This window comes from Barbus barbus (assembly GCF_936440315.1).
Source record: "Barbus barbus genome assembly, chromosome: 5".
Lineage (NCBI taxonomy): Eukaryota > Metazoa > Chordata > Actinopteri > Cypriniformes > Cyprinidae > Barbus > Barbus barbus.
In genome coordinates, this window is record NC_136733.1 from 19,572,451 (window position 1) to 19,595,694 (window position 23,244).

The 23,244-nt window shown below is 37.3% G+C and overlaps 1 protein-coding gene across 2 annotated transcripts in view; it reads right to left on the bottom strand.

Annotated features, from left to right (window-relative positions):
* Window positions 1–1,186: 1,186 nt before the first annotated feature.
* LOC306870236 (amyloid-beta A4 precursor protein-binding family A member 1-like) overlaps window positions 1,187–23,244 on the bottom strand; it is a 68,434-nt gene continuing 46,376 nt past the window's right edge. The window contains exons 4-14 of one of the 2 annotated variants that reach the window (XM_079417382.1): window positions 15,124–15,234; window positions 12,986–13,025; window positions 12,716–12,861; window positions 10,575–10,607; window positions 9,742–9,828; window positions 8,465–8,650; window positions 7,591–7,770; window positions 7,236–7,448; window positions 7,002–7,121; window positions 4,939–5,079; window positions 1,187–2,838 (exon numbers count right to left, since the gene is read on the bottom strand). In XM_079417382.1, coding sequence (XP_079273508.1) covers window positions 2,767–2,838; window positions 4,939–5,079; window positions 7,002–7,121; window positions 7,236–7,448; window positions 7,591–7,770; window positions 8,465–8,650; window positions 9,742–9,828; window positions 10,575–10,607; window positions 12,716–12,861; window positions 12,986–13,025; window positions 15,124–15,234 — 1,329 coding nt within the window. In that variant the 3' untranslated portion in view covers window positions 1,187–2,766. The remainder of the gene's footprint in view (window positions 2,839–4,938; window positions 5,080–7,001; window positions 7,122–7,235; window positions 7,449–7,590; window positions 7,771–8,464; window positions 8,651–9,741; window positions 9,829–10,574; window positions 10,608–12,715; window positions 12,862–12,985; window positions 13,026–15,123; window positions 15,235–23,244) is intronic. The other variant, XM_079417383.1, reaches the window with a different exon arrangement.

Sequence of the window (23,244 nt, forward strand, 5' to 3'; positions counted from 1 at the left end):
AAAAAACTTCATTCAAAAACTGCATGTTGTGTTTACTTATCTTTGATTTAATATTTAAATTAGTTTGATTTGAAACATTAAGTGAGACAAACATGCAAAATAAAATTAGGAAGGGGTCCAACACTTTTTCACACCACTGTATATACATGAAAGTGTCTAGCTGGTTTTATTTTATAATGAAGTCATTTGTAATCACACTCACTACAAGAATAAACAGCAATGCATACAAAAAGACCATGCTTCATATAAAGCAAAAAACAATGAATGAAGCCCTTCCTGTGTGTTAATGACTTTTGATTCCATTAGTAACAAAATACCATGATAATGAGGTCAGACTGTAGTTTGGGCATGAAATACATCGGAACGATTACAAGGAGTTTGCTAACGTCTCAAAAATAATGCCATAATGCCATCAAATACAGTCATTGCACAGCTGTATGATTCATCACAATATTTTGTATTAATACAGATTCAACACTGTAGTAATGTCAGCATATTGTGATGTAAACTACATTTTATTATTCATACGTTGGCAAAAGATTCCTTTGCAAATGAGTGTGCTCTCAAAAATGAAGAAACTCCAAGCAACACTCAAGTACACTTGATGGTAAAATGGGGGAAAGTTGTCAATAATTCATAGCAATAAGCTTCTTGTAAGACAGTTTATGCTCATTTGATAGATTGGCTGTTTTTTTTTCTTCAGATGCACATATATAGTGATATTTACCAGACTGCAGACAGTCTCTAATAAGTAAGTAACAATGGAGATGTGCCAAAGCATGCTGACGGACAAACACCAGTCAGTTCTTGCACAAATGGTACTGTAATGTTTGTCTGAGAGTCTCTGGAAACACAGTCGGTTTTGAATCAGTTCATGTTGAGATGCTCTGTACTAAAACAGATCAGATATACCAGACCAAAGCTTTTGAATACAGTTCTGTTAAGACACATTTTGTTCTTAAGTGAAAAAACAGAGTGAAAAAGTAGCACACATGAATTAAACATTTGACAGTTGATAAATAAAGGCTGTAATGACTCTTCATAAAAAAAAATGAAAAGAAAAAGATATGAGATTTCAGAATGCAATTCTTCGAATCCATCCTGAAAATGTCAACAAGATTTATAATCACCTTAAAAGTTTCTTCACAAAATGTTTTTCAAGTATAAATGTTCAAAAGAAAATGCTACCAATATAAGCATATTTAATTTGAAATATTATTTCATATACAGATGTTCGTTTAAGACAAAAAGGAAGGTTTTCTGTGCATAAAAATAAGGAATGCAGTCATTTACAACAAATAAAAATATTGCACATCAATGTCAAAAAAAAAAAACAAAAAAGGAAAACGTGAATTTTTAGGATGCTTTCTTCCGACTACCTGACTAATATATGTGTTTATTTCAAGGTTCATTTAAGTCCAAAACATCTCCAACACTGTCCTATTAAAAAAAAAGTCAATTATTCTCAGATCTCCATATGTCTCAAAACACTTTCTTTTTCAAAATATGGCATCATCATTCTGTAAGGCATTTCATCCACAATTTCTGTGCTCTACTATACACACAGTAGACTCCTAGATATACTAGACATGAATTATCCCACTGAATTATCCCCCACAGATAACCACACCAAAAAAATCAATTGTTTAAGAAAACCTTTTTTTAAAGGACTCATTGTTTGGTCCCTTCCTCAAAACACAGGATGTAGAATTGTAATTCAAATTTGAACTTAAGCAAGTAGAATTAAAATGTACTGTATGCATATGTGGTTTTATGCTTCAGTATAAATTACTGTAAACTGGGCTGTTTTCAGAAACATTAAATAATATTAACAATGCCACCCATAGAAAATGTGATCTATTTAATAAATTAAATTTCATTTTATGGACCATAATTAAAAGAACACTTCATTTCCCAGAATGCTCCAATTTACTCACTATTTTATCCAGTCACAAATATGGCAATAGTAAAAGGCTGGCAAATTTACATTTTTTTTATTTTGTTTTGTCTGGAATTTTTTTTCAATCTGTTTTGGTGGCTGCTATAGCCTACTTAGTTTAAATAAAAATCTAATCAGTTGAGAAAACACATTTTACATATCAGGAAATATATAGACCAAAATGAATGATGTAATTATTTATTGTAATATCTAATGAACGTCTTTGAATTGCAATTTTCCTGTCATTCCAATTCAACATCCTGTGGGTTTTGACCAAATAAATAAGTTATGAATTGAATTTTTCTGAATTTTGCCATTTTCACCATATTCCTCAGACTAACAGCTGCCCTTACAATTAAAGTTGACTCTAAAACACTTGATGGTTGCCAAGCTTGAATAAATAACATCATAAAAGTATGATAAGGCAAACTTCCTTTTTCATTTTGTACCCCTAACGATCACACAGGTGTAATTTTTGTTACCCAGTTATATTTCAATAGCTATTTTGAAGGACACCACTTTCTGCGATGGGGCTCTTTAAAATATTTCTCCCTCTCTCTCTGCTTCCTTTCACGAGGCGGGCTGAGTGCACACAGAGAGAGGAATTACACAGCACAGCATACTCACTCACAGCAACAGAAAAGAGGAGATGAAAAGCTCAGGGGAGGCAGTGAAGAGAAACCGAAGCATCATGGAAAGCCATGTGGAGCAGAGCTTCAGTCGATTCAGTCACACAGTCACCAGTCCACAGGGCTGACAGTTTCACATCAAGATTAAGGTTATATCTGGTGACAACAGGGCAGGAGGCTTGAGAAAGCGTTGTAGCTTCAGATGTAAACTGGTTGCTCCTGGGCTGTTAACAAGCGGTACATGGCAGCTGGCATAGTCTTCATGTGAATCTGTTTGGCAAAACAAGATCGTCAAGTTCAGTTACACACAAGTGATATCACTTACTTGTATCTCTGAACTATATAACAAAATTTAAAACTAAGTGGCATTTATTTTAAGGATAGAACACAGACGTTTCAAATAATTTGTTTCACATAAATAAGTGATAAACAATATATTTAGTGTTTAGGAGTATTCTGGGTTTAATTCAAGTTAAGCTCAAGCATTTTTGGCATAATGTTGATTTTTTTTTTAAATACATACATTTCATAGGCGAGGCACTTACCATGCAAGTGAATGGGATCAATTTTTGGAATATTTGAAGGCAGAAATGTGAAGCTTATTATTTTGTAAAATCACTTATACAGTTTATTTTGTTTAAATGTATTATTTGAGCTGTAAAGCAGTTCTGATCGTTATTACAGTTGTTTTAAGTGTTGTGTTGTAATGGCAATGTAGTTTTAACTTCCCACAGAAAAGGAAGGTCAAGTGATTTTTTTCACATTAAATCATGTTATGTGTCACATTGTTTATATCTTGTGGCTATACTATTGATATAGTATTTTTATGGATCGGACAAATTTACTTCAACTGTAAGTTAATCACTGTAACCAGGTTTTTTTTGTTTTTTTAAAGGGGTCATATGATGCGATTTCAAGTTTTCCTTTGGAGTGTTAAAAGCTGTTTGTGCATAGATAAGATCCCCGAAGTTGCAAAGACTAAAGTCTCAAACCCAAAGAGATATTCTTTATAAAAGTTAAGACTTGTCCACGCTCTCCTATAAAACGGCTCATTCAAACACGCCCCCACATGTCTACATCACGACGTGGAAATATTTGCGTAATGCCGCTCAAATGTTCACGTAAAGAAAGTAAGCGCAGTAGTGTTGATGCAGCCATGTCAGGGAGAAGCTGTGTGTTTCAAGGCAAAAGCACTTTATTTGGCCTTCTGAAAGTAGATGCAATTAGAAATCATTGATTAAGATTTACAACACAACAGCACAACCCAGATGTTCGAATTTGTGCAACGCATTTTATGGACGACAGTTTTGTGAACCTAGAACAGTACAAGGCTGGCTATGCACGAAGGCGGTTTCTAAAAAGAAAGTTCAATTCCGACTTTGCTATGACAATCTGGCACTTCTGAATCAGCGACTGTAAGTGTGTTTTGTTTTTAGTTCAAGTATTTGCTATTGACTGTTCAAATGAGTTTTGTGTGTAACGCATCGTGTGTGTGTGTGTGAGGCGAACAGGGTCACATCACAGCGGAGTGTACAGCCCATCAGAAATCGTCTTAACCGTGGCTTGTGTACTGCAAATGAATACGAGCATCATCACTGTCTGTCATGCGACTCTGTTCCCCTTTCGGTCTTGAACTGATGGTAAAACTTACTTGAAAGCTGAAGCTCGCGATTATGGTAAGGGGCGTTACATTTCCGACATGTGCTTGTGGTGTTCGGCCAATCACAATGCACTGTGCCAGTTGGCCAATCAGAGCAGACTGCACTTGTCGGAAGGAGGGACTTTGTAGAAAACGATGCGTTTGAGAGAGGCGGGGCATAGGGGACCTACAATAACGCACAGTATTTGAAAAATAATGTGTTTTTTGAACATTAAAGCAAACATATTCTATTACACCAAATACATGATCTACAAATAATGATCTTTAAAATAGCATCATATGACCCCTTTAATAAAAGCAGGGACAGGTGGAAAAAAAATGCCAAATTATTCAACATTTTGCCACAAATGATATGGATTGTTCTTAAATACTAGTGCACTTGGAACATTCCCTCAAAGCAAAGTATTTAGAAATGTTCGATTTGGATGTTTGTGGATCATTTTCATAGTCAGTGATAAACTACACCTGTGTGAACTTCACAGAACTCAGATCGACGCTGGTTGATTTACAGTCATTGCAAAAATAACCTTTTGGGGCCACTCTTGATAGGTTGTGATCTACATGAAACAGAGCTAAACAGGGCGCCAAGTTTCCATAGTTTCACAATCATAATTTAAACAAATGGGCTCTCGTTACCTCATTGGAGAAATAGTGATGTGAAAAAATATCATGTTGTTAGGCAGGTGTGGCACCATGGAGCTCAGACGTACCTCACCAACTGCATTTGACAGAATGTGTACAATCTTCTCATGAGGGGTGGCCACAACACTCTGACTATTGATTTCAATGATCCGGTGGCCGACACGTACCCCACCGCGCTCTGCTATCCCTCCTCTCATCAGACTGCAAATCTGGAGGATGCAAAATAAAGTTGTATTAGAATTATATATTATATATAATTATTCAGCTTAAGGAAGGAAAAACTGGTGGTATAGATCAAATTACTGCTGAACACCTAAAATTTGCGAGCCCTAGGAAAGTGGTTCTTCTCGCAATTTTATGATACACGGGCTGTGGCAGAGTCTATTTTGTCAGTAACCTTGTTGCCTGTTATTAAAAGATAAGGCTGGCAAGGTAGGTAGTTTGGATAACTATAGACCAATTGCTTTAGCGAGTGTTGTGTCAAAGGTTTTTGGAAATAATCATATTAGATCGATTAGGTGTTTATCTTGATACTACAGACAATCAGTTCGGTTTTAAGGCTCACCATAGTATGGATTTATGTATATATGCTTTGAAGGAAGTAGTACAACTGTTTTAAGCAATTGTAGGAATGGATGTATACTTGGTGATATCACAGTCAATCACTATATGTATGCTGATGATCTAGTTGTTTTTCCCCAAGTAGTGCTGGTTTTCAGCAGTTGCTTAATATATGTTCTGATTATGGGATTATAAATGATGTGCAATACAATACAAAAAAAGAGAGTGTTGCCATGATATGTAGAACCAAAGAACAGAGATTTGTATTTCACTGATTTTTATTTATCAGGGCAAGTGTTGAATGTATGTACTACTGCAAAATATTTAGGTCATATCATTAATAATGAAATGAGTGATGATGATGATGATGATGATGATATGTATAGGCAACGTCGTAAATTATATGCTCAAGCAAATATGTTGATGAGAAAATTGTGTGTGTTCAGATCAGTTAAAGATAAACCTTTTCAGAGCATATTGTACTTTTTATACTGCTCCTTTGTGGGTTAAGTTTAAGAAAGAGAGCCTCTGTAAGCTTTAGGTTGCGTACAATGACTGTATGAGGATCCTGCTGAAAAAACAAGATGGTACAGTGCAAGTGATTTATTCTGTAAGGCAAGAGTACAATCATTCCCTGCTTTAATGAGAAATTTGATGTATAAATTTATTTGTCGGCTGGACAATTCACATAATAATATTAGTGTTGTTGACAAATCCTAGGCTTACTGAAGTGCAATATCAGTCCTCTATGAGGAAGTATTGGCATAACTGTCTTTTTTAATGTGTACCGTTTTGGTTTGTATTGCCTGTCTTTCGCTAATGGACCTTGAGTCTGGAAATAAAGTTGAACTATAATTATTATAATTAAGATTTTTATAATTCTTTAAATATTTGAAATTAGTTTTTATTTTTTGATTTACCATTTTCAAACTGATTTTAAAGTTCTAGTAATTTAGTTGTGTGTTTGTCATTTTAGTAGCCATTAATAATATATTTCTATAGTTTTTATTAATTTTAATTTTAGATTTAGTTATTTTAGTACACCAAGTTAAACTACATGAAAATGAGAAATGTTGCATTGGCAACTAGATGAATTAAAATAAGTTTATTATGTTTTATTTTATTATAGTTATAGTTATAACAACCTAATTCATTCAAAGTCAAGTTACTATTGACAAAACATTACTAGATACAAACATTAAAGTATTAAAATTCTGGTCAACAGCAATTATTGAGACGTTAAATCTGATAAATAGCTGATTTTAAAATTCTCTACTATTTTGTCTACATAAATTAAAAATACACTAAAATATACTTTTTATCATTTTAAATGCTACAAGTGATTTTAGGCATCATAACAATATAAGGTACAGTAGAGAAATAGACATTCATTTTGAGATTTGTTAAACGATTATATTTAATATTTAAGCACTAGATGAACTTTTAGTGGATTTTAAATTAATGCAAAGGTAATACAAAATACAGGATATGAGTATGCACAATTAAATATACAATTAAAGTCAATGCCGATAGATTAACCAATCTCAGTTATTTTTTTCTAGATACCCACAATGCCATTCTGAACACTAAATCCCAGCTGATATCTCAGGTCTGGTCTTCTGATGAGGACAGTGGTCACAGGTGGGCATCTCACAATGTTAAGCTTTATTCTGGATTGGTTCTTCAGTCCCTAGAAGATGGGAGCATCAAGTTTTATGCAATAAATTAAATGTAAAACAACTGGTTAATCTTTTAAACTAATTAACATTATTGTACTTCAGTCTTGATTTTGGACCCGCTGTACCTTAATAATACTCTGGCAGGTGGAGAGAGGTAACCCCACCAGGCTGGTGCCATTGATGGACATAATCTGGTCCCCAATGTTCAGTCTGCTGGACTTCTCTGCCGGGCCGCCATGCATCATGTTTGCTATAATAACTGTGGGCAGGATGGAGCCCCAGCCCGACTCCACGATCACCACCCCAAGAATCTCTCCCTTCTGCTTCTCTATGTAAACCTGTAGTGTATACACACACCACTTTTCTCACTGCTAAAACCTGATATAGACAACATTACTGATAATTCTGACATTATCGAGGCAAATTCTCAAAATTTCACAGTAATCTTCTGTTTCCACCAGGCATGGACTGTCCACTTACATCTTTGCAGTTCTCAGACTTGGAAAAGTGAATGAGGTCATCGTTGTACATGTCCTGTGTGTTAAGGAGGTCGCTGTACTCTTTCTGGCTCAGATCCTCTGGGTTGATGCCATTGGCACGCAGAAACTCTTGGTACGCCACACTGAAAGCCTGGCCAATGGACTGAGCTATGAGCTGAGCCTGAGCACAAAGAGGAAAACTAATATTATATTCCATATCTAACATATTTCATTGCACATTGCATGCTTACAATTTGATTTATCTAACCATTTTTTGTTTTTTTTTTAGAAGAAATCACTTTTTTTTTTAAAAGATAACAGCTATACACGAGGGTCAAGAGACGACAAGGGTGGCGTTCCTCAGGACAGCAGCATACATGCCTTTTTGCCCTCATGTCACTGTTGTATGCTGTGCTGTGACATACACTGTGACATATACAGGCTCTTTAAATTCAAATAGCCTCTGCAGCTGAACAGAGAAAAGGTCACTTCCCGTCTATTGATTCAACCCACGCAGCAAGACGCCCAAGAACGCCATCTGGATAAATGCTATTAGAGGTCACCACAATGCCCAGTAACTGCAATATTGAACATGCTGGGAAACAATGTGAGGAGACTAAGAAAAAATTAGGCCAATATGGAGGATTAAATGTGGAAAAAGTATAAAGGGCTTTGTGTTGTGGTTGAACTCCCCTTTACCGTGGTCAAAGCACTGTAATGAACGGCCTAGACTGGCTTATTGCTTTCATAAACTGCAACAACAGCAGTACGGCAAAGTGTGTAAATCTGTTAGATCGTTTTACAATGCTGAAGCAATAAATTTAAACTGTCGCTCTGACAGCCTTTGGCAGGAGCTTGATAAAGGTCACACTCACATCTTCAGACTCAAACACGTGACAGATCATCTTGTATTGGCGCTTCTCGTCCTGAGCTGGGTCAGAGGCTTCTGTGTTCTCCTGAGAGTCGGAGCGAGGCATTCTCCTTCTGGCCATCAACACCACAATGTTCCCAATATCAGCGATGTAGGAGATGGTCCTTAAAGGGTGGTCCATCATGGTCTCCTGAGAATCAGGAGAAAATTGTAATGGTCAGAAAAACTCCATGCTCAATCCATTTCTACACTACAATTTTTTTTTTTTAAATCTGTAAATTGTTTTTCAATGAAAAAACTTCCAAAATTAAGACTGCACAGTTTTCAGAAAAATATTAAATTGCAGTGAGTCATATATTGTATGTACTGACATAATAATAGTTTATTTTTTTAAACTGAACCTAACAAAAATGTAGCCATTTGTTCAGTACTATTGTTCAAAAGTTTAGGATCTGTAAACATTTTCGTTGTTTTTGAAAGAAGTCTCGAATGCTCACAAAGGCTGCATATACACGCCAGAACAAAATCTTAAGACCAGGGGAAACGTTACAAGTATTCGCATTTCACGCTGGTGGATTGTAACCAGGTTGAAAGTACTGCTTCAAAATGCCAAAAGAAGAAACAGGAGCAAGAGACAAAAAATAGAGAATAGGCAATTTAATGAAAACAGCATTTAAACTCAAACAGGCTGTTCATCAGCTGATCAAAAGTTTAACACTATAGCCTTAAAAGTTAAAATCTGTGCAAAAATATGGCTGTCATGTCAGGCAGTCACACTGTCATGACCTCCTGATGGCAAAGGCAAAAAGTCTTTCAGTCTTTGAACGTGGCAGGATTTTATATATAAAAAAAAAAAAATAAAAAAAAAAAAACTTGCAATCTATTGCATTTCTATTCAATTGGTTTTCTTTCTATTAAAAAAAAAAAAAATACCCCCTAACACTAGTGTTCCCTATTCTATCTACTTGCCTTATTTTAATTTATTATATAAAAAACATTAGATGAACCGAGGCTTGTCATAGCACTTACATATTATTGCTATTTTGTTGGTTTTGATCGCTTCAACTGACGTCATTTGTAAGTCACTTTGGATAAGAGTCTGTTAAATGACTAAATGTAAATGATTAAGAAAATTAGACTTCTCATGACCTATTACATGAATATTCTGTCCGGACACTGCCTCCTTGTAAACTGCACTAGTAAAATGTAAAAAGTGAGAGCTTCTACTCGGCTTGGCACAGTTAGTGGATGAAACCAAAATGACGTTTATAGGTGAAGTACCTGCGAGTCTGCATTGAGCACTTTAATTCTCTGAGTGGAGATGAAGAGGTCCACCTCCGTCATGGGCTGAGCTTCACCTTCTGGAGCCTGAAAATAGAAAACCACACAAAATCAGTCACCGAGAGAGAAAGTGACAAAATGAAAGAAAGACAGAGAGCTGACCAGGCCCAGAGATGCCATGAAGGAGCGTGCAAGCAACTTTCCATCTGGCACCGTCAACATTTGGCCAGATATTCATATTCTTTTACACTCTCTCCTTCATTGTGTAACTCTGATAACCTGCATTTTTCGTTTAAAGCCAGCTAGTATTGCAAGTTGGCATGGGGTTAGTTTGGTTAGTTTTGTTCTTCATTTGAAGAGTTTCAGTTTTAAGTGAGTGAGAGAGAAACTGACAGTTTTCCACCAAGTGCAGGACAGGCCAAATAAAAAAAGATCAAGAGAAGAGCAAAACATTCTGTGCCAGATAAACACCTTGAAAAACAGTCACAAACACCGCACAGTACCACAGAAAGAAAAAATACAGAATACAAAGAAGATGAAAGTAAAGATCACTTGCATTTTCTGTATCCAGCAAACTAGACTTTCCTGACGTTAACTTATTCCACGACTTCCCCATGTAAGATCTGGTGGTAAAACTGAGGTAATGCTTGGTGTGGAATGAACAATGGCTAACAGACTGTGCGGACAGACACAGGTACATGATTCATTGCTGGATTCAGAAAAATGGCAGAGCGAGAGGAAATATGAAAACACTGAAGTGCCGAAACCAGGCAAAAAGACGACGAAGAACAAAAATATAAACAAAACACCAAACCCATGAGCAATTACTGCACCTTCTTCCTGTTTTTGGCTAATTTCTGGGCCGTCTGCTTAGCATGGAACAAACAGAAACAGGAACATTGTTAGATAAAGCAGAGCTCAGCAAGACCAATCACATTTGGGGAATCTTTCTGCTCAATAAGACTAATCTGAAAAGTTACTTTTGGGATATTTATCGGTGTGGGGTGACTAGAATGGATCCAGATGACACCAAGCTAAGCTTACTAGACACCACCCTGCAACAATATGTTGCCTTTGGTTTCATTTCATGGTAATTTGCACCATCATCCACCAGATGGCCCATTTGCACTTTTAATATCATGCCAACAAACATTGGTTTTATATTACAGAACGTCCCGTTCATAAAACATCAACTATACAAAGCAAAGATGAGCTCTGCTGAAAATTAGATCATCACAGCCTGCTGGCAAGATTGAACTTGCTCTTAATGCATCAAACTGGCCATCTAAGGAAGATCTACGTCATGGCAGCTGAGGCAGGGTGTATTGATTCAGACATCTCTCCCAAATGCATGCAATTTACACTTGCCTTACATACTGCATTGAATCCGACAGTCTACTGAAAGCACCCTCACTCAATTTGAGCTCATGATTGTGTATGGGACAAGGTACAGTCTCACACATGCAGATGAAGTGTGACCCAATTAAACAAGGAATTCATAACCTATGATCATCTTTTATTGAGAGAACACAGAATAAAATATGGTGGTACTTGTATAACACATACGCATTTACTGAACATTTCTAAGAGGGAGCTTTCTCCATTATAAGAAAAGTGGTAAAACTGTTGTTAAAGACCTCATGCTATTTGTCATTCATTGCTCACAAGATCACCAATGCATTTTTCAGGTTATGTCACTTAAAATGTGAGAATGTCCCCGACTCTGCCTTTTAAGAAAACCTATTAAATCAGACAGTCTACAAGTTATTCCGTAAATATTACACGAGTGTGAAGCTTTCACATCACTATTTGACCAAAATTGAGAGGAGCCCTTTAACTAACTGCTAAGAAGATTGTATCCTCTAATATTTTGTAGACCAGAACAAAGGGATGCTATATTATTTATATCAATCAATTTTGGATATATACTGTGCCAGTTGCATATTAAATTGTGCAGCTCATTTCCTCTATTTTAATAACACCGTTAAATGCCATCCTTGGCAAATATCAAAATAATTGTCCGTTTTTCATACTGTATAATACGTTTTGGTGCCTAAATTTACTTAAATCAATCATTGTAAATACATGTTAAAAAAAATGATCAGCTTGTAATAATCAGCTTGAATCTTAATACAGCCTGCAATGCTAGTATCCTCATTATGCTGCTTTACTAGTATTACTAGCTTATCTTGTAAAGCTACTTTGGTCAGTTTGATGGTGAAAAAGAAAACTGCTGGTCCAGTGCTGACCAATCTGTACAAGCATTGAAATCCAAGCTGATCTTTTCAGCAATGCTAATAAAATTGAAGAACCTGATGCCAACCATTCCAATATTGTTGTGTACCATACCACACAGTGATCTGTAAAAGAACATTTTAACACAAAATGTACATAGAAAGGGACATGCTGAAGGAACACTAAATGGCATAGGTGCTGGGCTCACTGCATTTTTTAAGGTGGAGGTAAAAAATGCTGAGTAATGCAGCTGACAGGACGAATGGCTGATTTATGCTGCAGGAGGATGAAGAGGAGGGAGGTGGTAAATGTCTCTGGTCCTTTAGGAACAAGAATCATGGGTTAGGTCCCTGCATTTAACTACAGGATCATTTCATTACTGCAAGAGGACCACACACACTCTTAGTTTTATGATCATCTCTCTTCATCTGCTGTGAGCTCACATTTCAATTTGAACAACAAAATAAGACTGCAAAACGCAACTTCATCATGTTGTATCCGAGGAATAAAATGCTTGCGCAATAAATACACACTCTGTATAGAGCACAGCTCTGCATTTATTATGAAATCCCATTCTTTTGTCCTAAAACTGTCACTTTTTGTTTCTTGGAACATTTATGCTGCTCCTGAAGCAAGTATTGCTTAGGAAATTTCTTGAGGTAGATTCGTAGAAGCTCAGGTTTACTTCTTACATTGAAGTTTACAACAGCGGAGTAAAGACAGAACCGTTTCACCTCACCTTAATACGACTCACAGCCTCCTGAGCCTGCATCATGCGCACGTTTTTGGAGGGTGTCTTGTCTGAGAGCAGCTGGGTGGATCCCAGGTAGTTAGCAGCAAAGATAATACCGTCAATGAGGTCCTCTGGGTCACATGGGCCTGGTACTAACAGAGGAGAGGAACATTTCAAAACATGCCTAGGGTGTGCTATCAGGATTCATTTCAGTAGCTGAGAACCTGGACGGGAATAGATGATGCAACAATAAAAGGAAATTACAGGAAATCTTACCTTCAACATATGTCGGGAATGAAGCAAGACTTCTCCTTGACTGCACATACAAGAACAGGCACACAAATGGCTCAATACAACATAATAACAACTTGCATCGAATAAATTATACACTTTACTATACTATAATATAATGATTCCCAAGAAGCCCTGGTTTTACAGTGACTTTAAAAGGGAGATTATAGGCACAACAAAGCATGTATAAATATATTTTACTTTACAATATTACATTATATTTTAGATGGAAATAATATAATATGATATAAAATAATCAATAAGTCCAAAGAAGCCATGTTTCACAGTGATTTTAAAACTGCCAAGGGGCATTATAAATGTATATAAAACAAAAGCATAGTATAAAGAGAAGTATTAAATATATACACTCACCTAAAGGATTATTAGGAACACCTGTTAAATTTCTCATTAATGCAATTATCTAATCAACCAATCACATGGCAGTTGCTTCAATGCATTTAGGGGTGTGGTCCTGGTCAAGACAATCTCCTGAACTCCAAACTGAATGTCAGAATGGGAAAGAAATGTGACTTAAGCAATTTTGAGCGTGGCATGGTTGTTGGTGCCAGACGGGCCGGTCTGAGTATTTCACAATCTGCTCAGTTACTGGGATTTTCACGCACAACCATTTCTAGGGTTTACAAAGAATGGTGTGAAAAGGGAAAAACATCCAGTATGCGGCAGTCCTGTGGGCGAAAATGCCTTGTTGATGCTAGAGGTCAGAGGAGAATGGGCCGACTGATTCAAGCTGATAGAAGAGCAACTTTGACTGAAATAACCACTCGTTACAACCGAGGTATGCAGCAAAGCATTTGTGAAGCCCCAACACGCACAACCTTGAGGCAGATGGGCTACAACAGCAGAAGACCCCACCGGGTACCACTCATCTCCACTACAAATAGGAAAAAGAGGCTACAATTTGCATGAGCTCACCAAAATTGGACGGTTGAAGACTAGAAAAATGTTGCCTGGTCTGATGAGTCTCGATTTCTGTTGAGACATTCAGATGGTAGAGTCAGAATTTGGCGTAAACAGAATGAGAACATGGAGCCATCATGCCTTGTTACCACTGTGCAGGCTGGTGGTGGTGGTGTAATGGTGTGGGGGATGTTTTCTTGGCACACTTTAGGCCCCTTAGTGCCAATTGGGCATAGTTTAAATGCCACGGCCTACCTGAGCATTGTTTCTGACCATGTCCATCCCTTTATGACCACCATGTACCATCCTCTCATGGCTACTTCCAGCAGGATAATGCACCATGTCACAAAGCTCGAATCATTTCAAATTGGTTTCTTGAACATGACAATGAGTTCACTGTACTAAAATGGCCCCCACAGTCACCAGATCTCAACCCAATAGAGCATCTTTGGGATGTGGTGGAACGGGAGCTTCGTGCCCTGGATGTGCATCCCACAAATCTCCATCAACTGCAAGATGCTATCCTATCAATATGGGCCAACATTTCTAAAGAATGCTTTCAGCACCTTGTTGAATCAATGCCACGTAGAATTAAGGCAGTTCTGAAGGCGAAAGGGGGGTCAAACACCGTATTAGTATGGTGTTCCTAATAATCCTTTAGGTGAGTGTATATACACCGTATAATACTTCTCTGCATACTGTAATTTTGTTAATGAATTTCTCAGATCATACATGGCACTTCTTGGGCTTTTTAAAGATAATGATTGAGGGTTTGGCTATTTTCGAGATCCTGTATTTTTACATTGCTATTTTACACACACACACACACACACACACACACACACACACACGCAAAACTTAAATCTTTTTAAACTAATAGTTTTAAACTTTATCTGCTCCAATTAATCTATTTTAACAGTATCTTGGATAATTTATAATAACTTCTAAATCAGACTGAATCAGGACTCTAATGCTGTGGCCTGTAATATGTGTCTAATTAAGTTCCTAGAGCACCTACCTGATATTATTACAAAGAATAATTAAGAGTCATCCAATTTATCTTTTTTAATTTTTCTATTATGTACCGTGCACCCTATGCAGAAGCTCTGTAATTTCGTTGTATCTTGTATACAATGACAATAAAGACATTCTATTCTTCTATTCTATTTCAGCACAGTTTTAGAGGTTTATTCATAGCCTCCTACCTCTTTACTGGCTGGAGACGGAGACTCAAAGCTGTCACTCCCCTCATGTGACGGCAGGTGATGGCTGGAAGACTCCGCCCCCTGTGGGGAGGTGGAGCCTGAGCCTGGTGACTGGACAAAAGAGACATATTCATTAATATTGCATGCTTTACGGTCTATTATTTTGGACAACTGATTGAAGAAATATAAAAGCTACATTTACTCGTATGGCATTTGGAGTACATTAGGTCAATTAAAGTCTTGACGGTTTTGAATAAATAAAATAAACAAAAGTACAATTTAATACAATTTTAAAAACAAAGCAATAAGGTTGATTTAAAAGACTGTGATAAAATGAAGAGACATGCATAAATGTGAATTTTAAACTGCCAAGATTCAGCCAGATGTTTAATGACTGCTGCTGGCAAAAGGTTCAGACAGCAGGTCAAGGGGAGGGAAAGTACAAAAAAAATAAAAAAAAAAATAAAAAGTACACAAGAGATCTGTCTTGTATTGCCGTCTCAAAACTACACCTCATCTCTCTGAACAGGCCAAAATGTGAAATACTACAAATGAGGCATACCCTCAACCAGAGCGCATTAGGATAAAATGTTAAAAGATTCTGTTCATGGTTTGTAATAAAGCATAAATATAGCACAGTCCCACAATGGATTATCATTCAAATGAACATTTCTGAAACACTGAAACAATGAGAGATAAACCCAGAGCACATTTACACAATTAACTCCTCACCTCATCACCATGGTGGCGACCTACCGGATACATCCAAATATTTTCCATATCAAAAAGAGCTTCCAAGAGCTGGAGTGAAAAATGTTCTACCACAGGATACACTCAAATCAAGTGCTACAGCAGATGTTGCTCTTTGGACCAGAGTACGAGAGAGAAGAACATAAGAGCCTCTTCCTTTCTCATCAAACTCCAGACAACAGAGGTGAACAACAGAGGTGTTCCAGGAACAGTTTTCCTACAGGGCTGTAACAGGAGCCGATTCGCTCAAGAGTGACTTGGGTCAGAGACTACTAAACCATGCAAGATCAGTGCTATCCTGTGGAAAAACACCAATTTTTGCTAAAGTATCTGTTCACAGGTGTAATAAGCAGCACTAATATTGATCTTAGCTGATACTATTATAAGTCACTATAGTAAATTACTCAGTGTTTGACTATGTACTTGAATTCATCACACCCTGAAATTGACATTACCCATACAGTGAGATGTATAATACTTAAAATAAATAAATAAATAAATAAATAAATAAATATCAAACATGTTAAGCATTAATGCAGGGCAGGGGACGAAGAACACCTTTTTCTTCTCTAGTGTTATATGAGCCTTGCTGAATTATTTACAGGCCGTCTCTTTTTGTGTCTCTTGACTGCACTAAATAAATCATTGTGGAGGGGAACAATAACAGGCTTCTGATGAAATGTCAAATTCTGAGAACAACAGAGAATGGAAGCGAGAGAAGGACACCACCAAGTTCAGAGCAACTTTATGCTGGGATATCTGGAAGATGCTTGACTGTTTAACACTCACTGAAAATCTCCAGGAAATAGTTTACAATGATCAGAACAAAGATCATGAAGACAATCATTTTTAAGTTCGGAGAAGTTGAGAATCACTAATGATTTTTAATTTTTAAAACCGAGGAAATGCTATGATATAAAATTAATGAGAAACATTTAGGATGCTGCTTTATTTCTGGATCATGAATCAAATGTGAGAATTTAAAAAATAGCTTGTGCACTTTTGAAGAGGCTCTTTGGATCATCTGAAAACATGCTGGAGAACATGATCACCAGGTTGTTACACAAATTTGGAGTTTGACTGCTACTGTAAATAAATAAATAAATAAATAAAACACCAAACAAATTCATGAAATTCATGTTGATCAAATTAACTTTTTAGCTATAGATTGTTAACTAATAAAATAATTAGTAAAAGAAATTAGAAATCTGAAATTTCCAGTAGCGGAAATGGGATTCAGAGTCTGAAGCTAAGAAAATGGAGTCTGTGCCCATTTCTGGAGTCACTATGCAATTTTTTGTGGAATCTGTCAACTCCAGCCTTTAGTTGCAAAAGCAACAGTTCTAAATTTAAATTATACAATTACGAAAACTAAAACTGAAATAAACAAAAAATAAACTAAAGCTAAATCTTTGTAGTACTAAGTACTACAAACACTATAGGAAACACAATCTCCAGTGACCTGAATACAAATGTTGTGGTATATGAGTGCAAAAATAATAAGCTACACATAAATCCTGAAACTCTATCATCAGCACAATCATTTACAAATTCAGCATAATTGCAGTGGGTGGTGGCTGGTGTCTTCTTTAAACTCCCACTGGGAGTTTTCAATTAAGTGCAATTCTTTACTTTTTCTCTGAATGCACAAGGAAATGTTCACTCTCATCAGAATGCCAAAAGCCCTCAATCCCAAAGAACTGCTTCCAAATGAGGCCTTGTGCTCATGAATACTACTCAGACAAACAATTGTGATGAATTAACACTGTCGAAATAGGCAACAGAGGAGCTGGGCTTTGCGTTGTTTGTTTAGCGAGACAGAGTATGTTTATTTCTGTAAGTGTTGGTAATAGACAATGTGACTGATTCAGCTGTGATTGAGTAAAATTAGGCAGCACTGAATCTATTAATTACGATATCAAAAAAAAATCTCAAAGCACACATCATGAGATGATACCATTAAGTTAATATCAACCATAGGCACACTTGAATGACATCTACTCATTATGTTAATAAAATGGATAATACTTATCACAGCTAATGGGAAGGAAAAAAAAAGAAAGGATGATAAAAAGAGCATGAGAGAGAGAGCAAAGTAAATCAAGTAAAGACATGGTAATTTTGCTGCCTTACTTATACAGACAGCTCATCTTTCTCTCTCTGCTCTGTTCAGACAATGTCTGTTGTGGCTGAGGAGCAGGACAGCTTCATTTGCACATGCTGGTCATGTGTAGCACTCACAGAATACAGATGAGCCCTCCAGGCCACGGAAAAGGAGATCCGTTCTATGAGTGCGAGCAGTCTTCATTTTCTAGTGACATGCAATTTGTCCAGCGCCGTGGCAGGCACCACTCATGAGACCGAGACTAGTGTGTGTCACCGTCCTCTCCAGAAAAGAAGAGTGAAAGAGCAATGAAGTCACGAAAAGAGGAATGATGTGATTCACACTGCAGGACTGTTTCAGCCGAGCAGAACAACAATGCAATTGTACACATCCTCCCTAAGAGATCGATTTTGTCATTTGCTGCACCTGCTACAAATATTTAATAGCAAGTAAACTACATTAAGGTTGGTTTCCCTGAAAATTGTGAACACATTGGCTCTATGGTGCTTTTAAAACATTGCTATGTTTGCTGGAGCAAATAGACTCAGCAGCATTGCCTCATCCAGCGGTGTATCACCCTTCACTATTGACTGCAGACAGGGAAATATACCCATTTCATAATTTTAAGAAGGCTTTTAAAAATTAGGCACTGGTAAATTATAAATAAACTGGTAAACAAACAACTACATATACACATATATATATATATATATATATATAATAAAGTAATATACTGGTTAAAACGGTAAACCGGTTTGAATTACGTACACAGTATGAATTTTTAAAAACTGCATAACGATACAAGTGGCTAAGTAATGTACACAACCTTGTGAATTGACAAAAGATCCCCGTTATCTGCATACACATTCTGACTAACTGTTAGAGAACTATAAAAACACACAACTAATTCTTTGACTGGGCAAATAAACCAACTGTAAACAGAAGCTAGAGACACCGAAGACGAACGCAAAGAGGAGAAAATACTGTAGCAGGTAAAGCAAGGTCACTGGTCATGATGCATGAAATATTTAAAGAACAAAGAAAATCCTAAATACAGAATTGGGAGTGAGGGGTTTATATGAATGGATCTTTGAGGGAAACTGACTGTCCTCAGTAAAGTTTAGATGGTATCTTTTTATCTTACCTCCATATATACTATATCCATATTAAAGGTGCCATAGAATGCAGTGATACAATATTTTATATCTACATAGACGGTACAGTATCTCACAGAAGTGAGTACACCCCTCACATTTTTGTAAATATTTTATATCTTTTCATGTGACAACACTGAAGAAATGACTCTTTGCTACAATGTAAAGTAGTGAGTGTACAGCTTGTATAACAGTGTAAATTTGCTGTCCCCTCAAAATAACTCAAAACACAGCCATTAATGTCTAAACCACTGGCCACAAAAATGAGTACACCCCTAAGTGAAAATGTCCAAATTGGGCCCAAAGTGTAAATATTTTGTGTGGCCACCATTATTTTCCAGCACTGCCTTAACCCTCTTGGGCATGGAGTTCACCAGAGCTTCACAGGTTGCCACTGGAGTCCTCTTCCAATCCTCCATGACAACATCACAGAGCTGGTGGATGTTAGAGACCTTGCACTCCTCCACCTTCCGTACGAAGATGCCCCACAGATGCTCAATAGGGTCTTCAGGTCTGGAAATATGCTTGGCCAGTCCATCACCTTTACCCTCTGCTTCTTTAGCAAGGCAGTGGTCGTCTTGGAGGTGTGTTTGGGGTCGTTATCATGTTGGAATACTGCCCTGCGGCCCAGTATGTCACAGTACATGTTGGCATTCATGGTTCCCTCAATGAACTGTAGCTCCCCAGTGCCGGCAGCACTCATGCAGCCCCAGACCATGACACTCCCACCACCATGCTTGACTGTAGGCAAGACACGCTTGTCTTTGTACTCCTCACCTGGTTGCCCCCACACACGCTTGACACCATCTGAACCAAATAAGGTTATCTTGGTCTCATCAGACCACAGGACATGGTTCCAGTAATCCATGTCCTTAGTCTGCTTGTCTTCAGCAAACTGTTTGCGGGCTTTCTTGTGCATCATCTTTGATGAAGGCTTTCTTCTGGGACGACAGCCATGCAGACCAATTTGATGCAGTGTACGGCATATGGTCTGACCACTGACAGGCTGATGCCCCACCCCTTCAACCTCTGCAGCAATGCTGGCAGCACTCATACGCAGAGGTGTCAAGTAACGAAGTGCAAATACTTTGTTACCTTACTTAAGTAGAAATTTTGGGTATCTATACTTTACTGGAGTAATTATTTTTCAGCCGACTTTTTACTTCTACTCCTTACATTTTCACGCAATTATCTGTACTTTCTACTCCTTACATTTTAAAAATAGCCTCGTTACTCCTATTTCATTTTGGCTCGTTTTCATTCCGGCTTGTCATCGTCATGGGCGTTGCTAGGTCATTTTTAGGGGGGCTTTAGCACCCCTAAATTTCTGCTCAGCTCCCCTAAAAATCTTGCGATTCTTCCCCTTTAAAATTTCAAGCGGCAGCAGACTTCAGCTCCGCCCCATCTTTCTGCGCGTTCTTCAATCCACAGACTGCGGTGGCGCAGAGGAGAGGACAAGGTGTGCGTTTATCGATAGATTGTTATAATATCTACATCTGTGCAGTTCTTTGTCTTAAATACAGTTTACAAAAAGTCGGTTTCCAATCTTCTTTAAAGTTTTCGCTGCATTCACCACTCATCACACCACAGCTGTTTCCTTCAGCGAAAGCCCTTAACACATTATACGCATACTTTATAAAACGATCACGTTATTGCTATTTTCATTTGAAAATTTAGCTTTCAATATAGAACTTAACATTACAGTGCATGTGGCATTAACTACCATACAGTTATGCATAGAAGTGATTAAAGACAGTGACAGACAGCACTCAGTCAGTGCACTCATTTTAATTGCATAGAGTGATTGACAGAGATTGAAACATTGTGTGTCCTTCTCACAGACTGCTTCAGTTTTGCGTTTATTTTTTTACTTTTAAAAGTTAAATCACAGCACCCACATAGTTTAATCCATTGTCCAGCCTTATAGCGGTGTTGTTTATATTACTAATATGGATAGTCAGTGTAAGTTTAAAGTGATATGTTTTGTTTACAATTTTCTGTTTGTACTTGAGCATAGAAAAAGATTTGTACTAGTAATGCAAACAGTAACATTTTTGGTTTGCCCCCCTAAAATGAAAATCTTAGCATCGCCCTTGGTCATCGCTCAAAAAATAAAAAATAAATAAATCAAAACCTATCCAGATAAATCGCGCTATCCGGATAGAGTGAATTGTGGTTGGATGAGAATATAAACCTATACCATTCCGACACCCTATTGGTTTGTACGCGATCCATCTACATGACATCACCTACACATGACACAAATCACGTCACACTCAAAAAAGATTATTTCTTAAGTTATTATTTCTCCACTACTGGCTCATTTATCAAACAGGTGCTTTCTCTTCGTCCGTTGCCCTCACAGATTCCTGCAGCTAAGCTTGGATGTGCATTTACATTTCAATAAAGGTTATTGATGACATGCCTCTGAAGTTTGACTTTTTATACCATTACAATACTTACAGGCAGCTAGTCATCATATCTTCCGTTCCATGAAACACGTTAATGCTCATACACATATGGTTTTTTAATGTATTTGCATTGTACTAACGAGTCACATGACACCGGGGCGAGAAAATGGCTAATTGGGCCCAATTTGGACATTTTCACTTAGGGGTGTACTCACTTTTGTGGCCAGCGGTTTAGACATTAATGGCTGTGTGTTGAGTTATTTTGAGGGAACAGTAAATTTACACTGTTATACAAGCTGCACACTCACTACTTCACATTGTAGCAAAGTGTAATTTCTTCAGTGTAGTCACAAGAAAAGATATAATAAAATATTTACAAAAATATGAGGGGTGTACTCTGTGAGATACTGTATGTGGCTTAAGTAAGGGCTAAAATTCTCCAGAAACGATTTTACATGTGCATTTACAACCCTAGGATTTCTCCCTAGAATGAAATGATCTGTTATAGGCTTATTTTGAAGGGTTATGAATAATAATGTTGAGCTCTGCTCTAATTGGCTGTTTCACAGTGCTGCTCATTTCAGTAGCTCGCAGCAGGAAGGAAACACAGGGAAAACATATTTCAATACTGTCGCAGTTATATCTCGGGGTAATTATACTGTAAATAAAATGCGGGCATCAGGAAGCCACTATTAATATGCGGGGGGACTGAAACTGTTTTCAAATGCACGATCGCATTTTACTTTCACTTTCGAGATTCATGATCGCACAAACTCTGTTTATACTATGGAGCAGCAGTACTTACCACACATTTTACAAGATCAGATGCTTGTCAGTGGTGCTCAGGATCATTTGCCATCATCCTCAGTCATCTCTCCTTACTCTGTTTATGTGGTAAGTTAAATCTTATGTACTGTAATGTAACAGGCTACCGCTAGCAAGGAGCTAATCATGTCCCTTTAGTGGCTCGCGTTATTATATTAGAACGCGTTATTTGCTTTCCGTGCCTTTCTGAATACAGACACCAACCCATCCCTGCACAGCCTGGAACATATCATTTATTTCCATGATCTGCCATTTTCGCTGTTGTCCTCGCTGGTTTCTTCACAATACCTTCTGATGGCTCGGCTGGCGGCTGGCCTAGAACATGGGCGGGTATATGCAAATGTTGGGGGCGTAACTATTAGTGATCCCGACTGTTATAACAGTTTGTGTTATGTTCTGATTCGCCTATTTTTCAGTGGTCTTTTTTTATTCACAAGATTTACATAAGGAAGAAACAATGGTGTTTGAGGCTCACGGCATGTCATTTCCATGTACAGAAATCTTATTATTCAACTATGCCATCGTAAATACAGTTTTCCATTCTATGGCACCTTTAATGTAGTATTTAAAAGTGCAGCTCTGCTTTGTCAGCAGTAACCAAGGAATCGTTCTATTGCTGGTTCCATAAACGCCACCTGTTGGTAGAGAGTGAATTTGCGTTCTCATTCAGCTCATCTGCCATTTCGGTTTCCTGGATATGTTTTATTTAGCATAATTTCACAAAGCTAAGGTCAGAACATTCTGTTTTTGTGTTACATTTTGAAATGATACAGTCAAACTGCTTATTTTATAATGCAGCATGTTTGTTTGGATTGTGATTAAAATGCAATCTGATTCATATAAAGGCACAGTCAGGGACAAAAAAAATAAATTATAA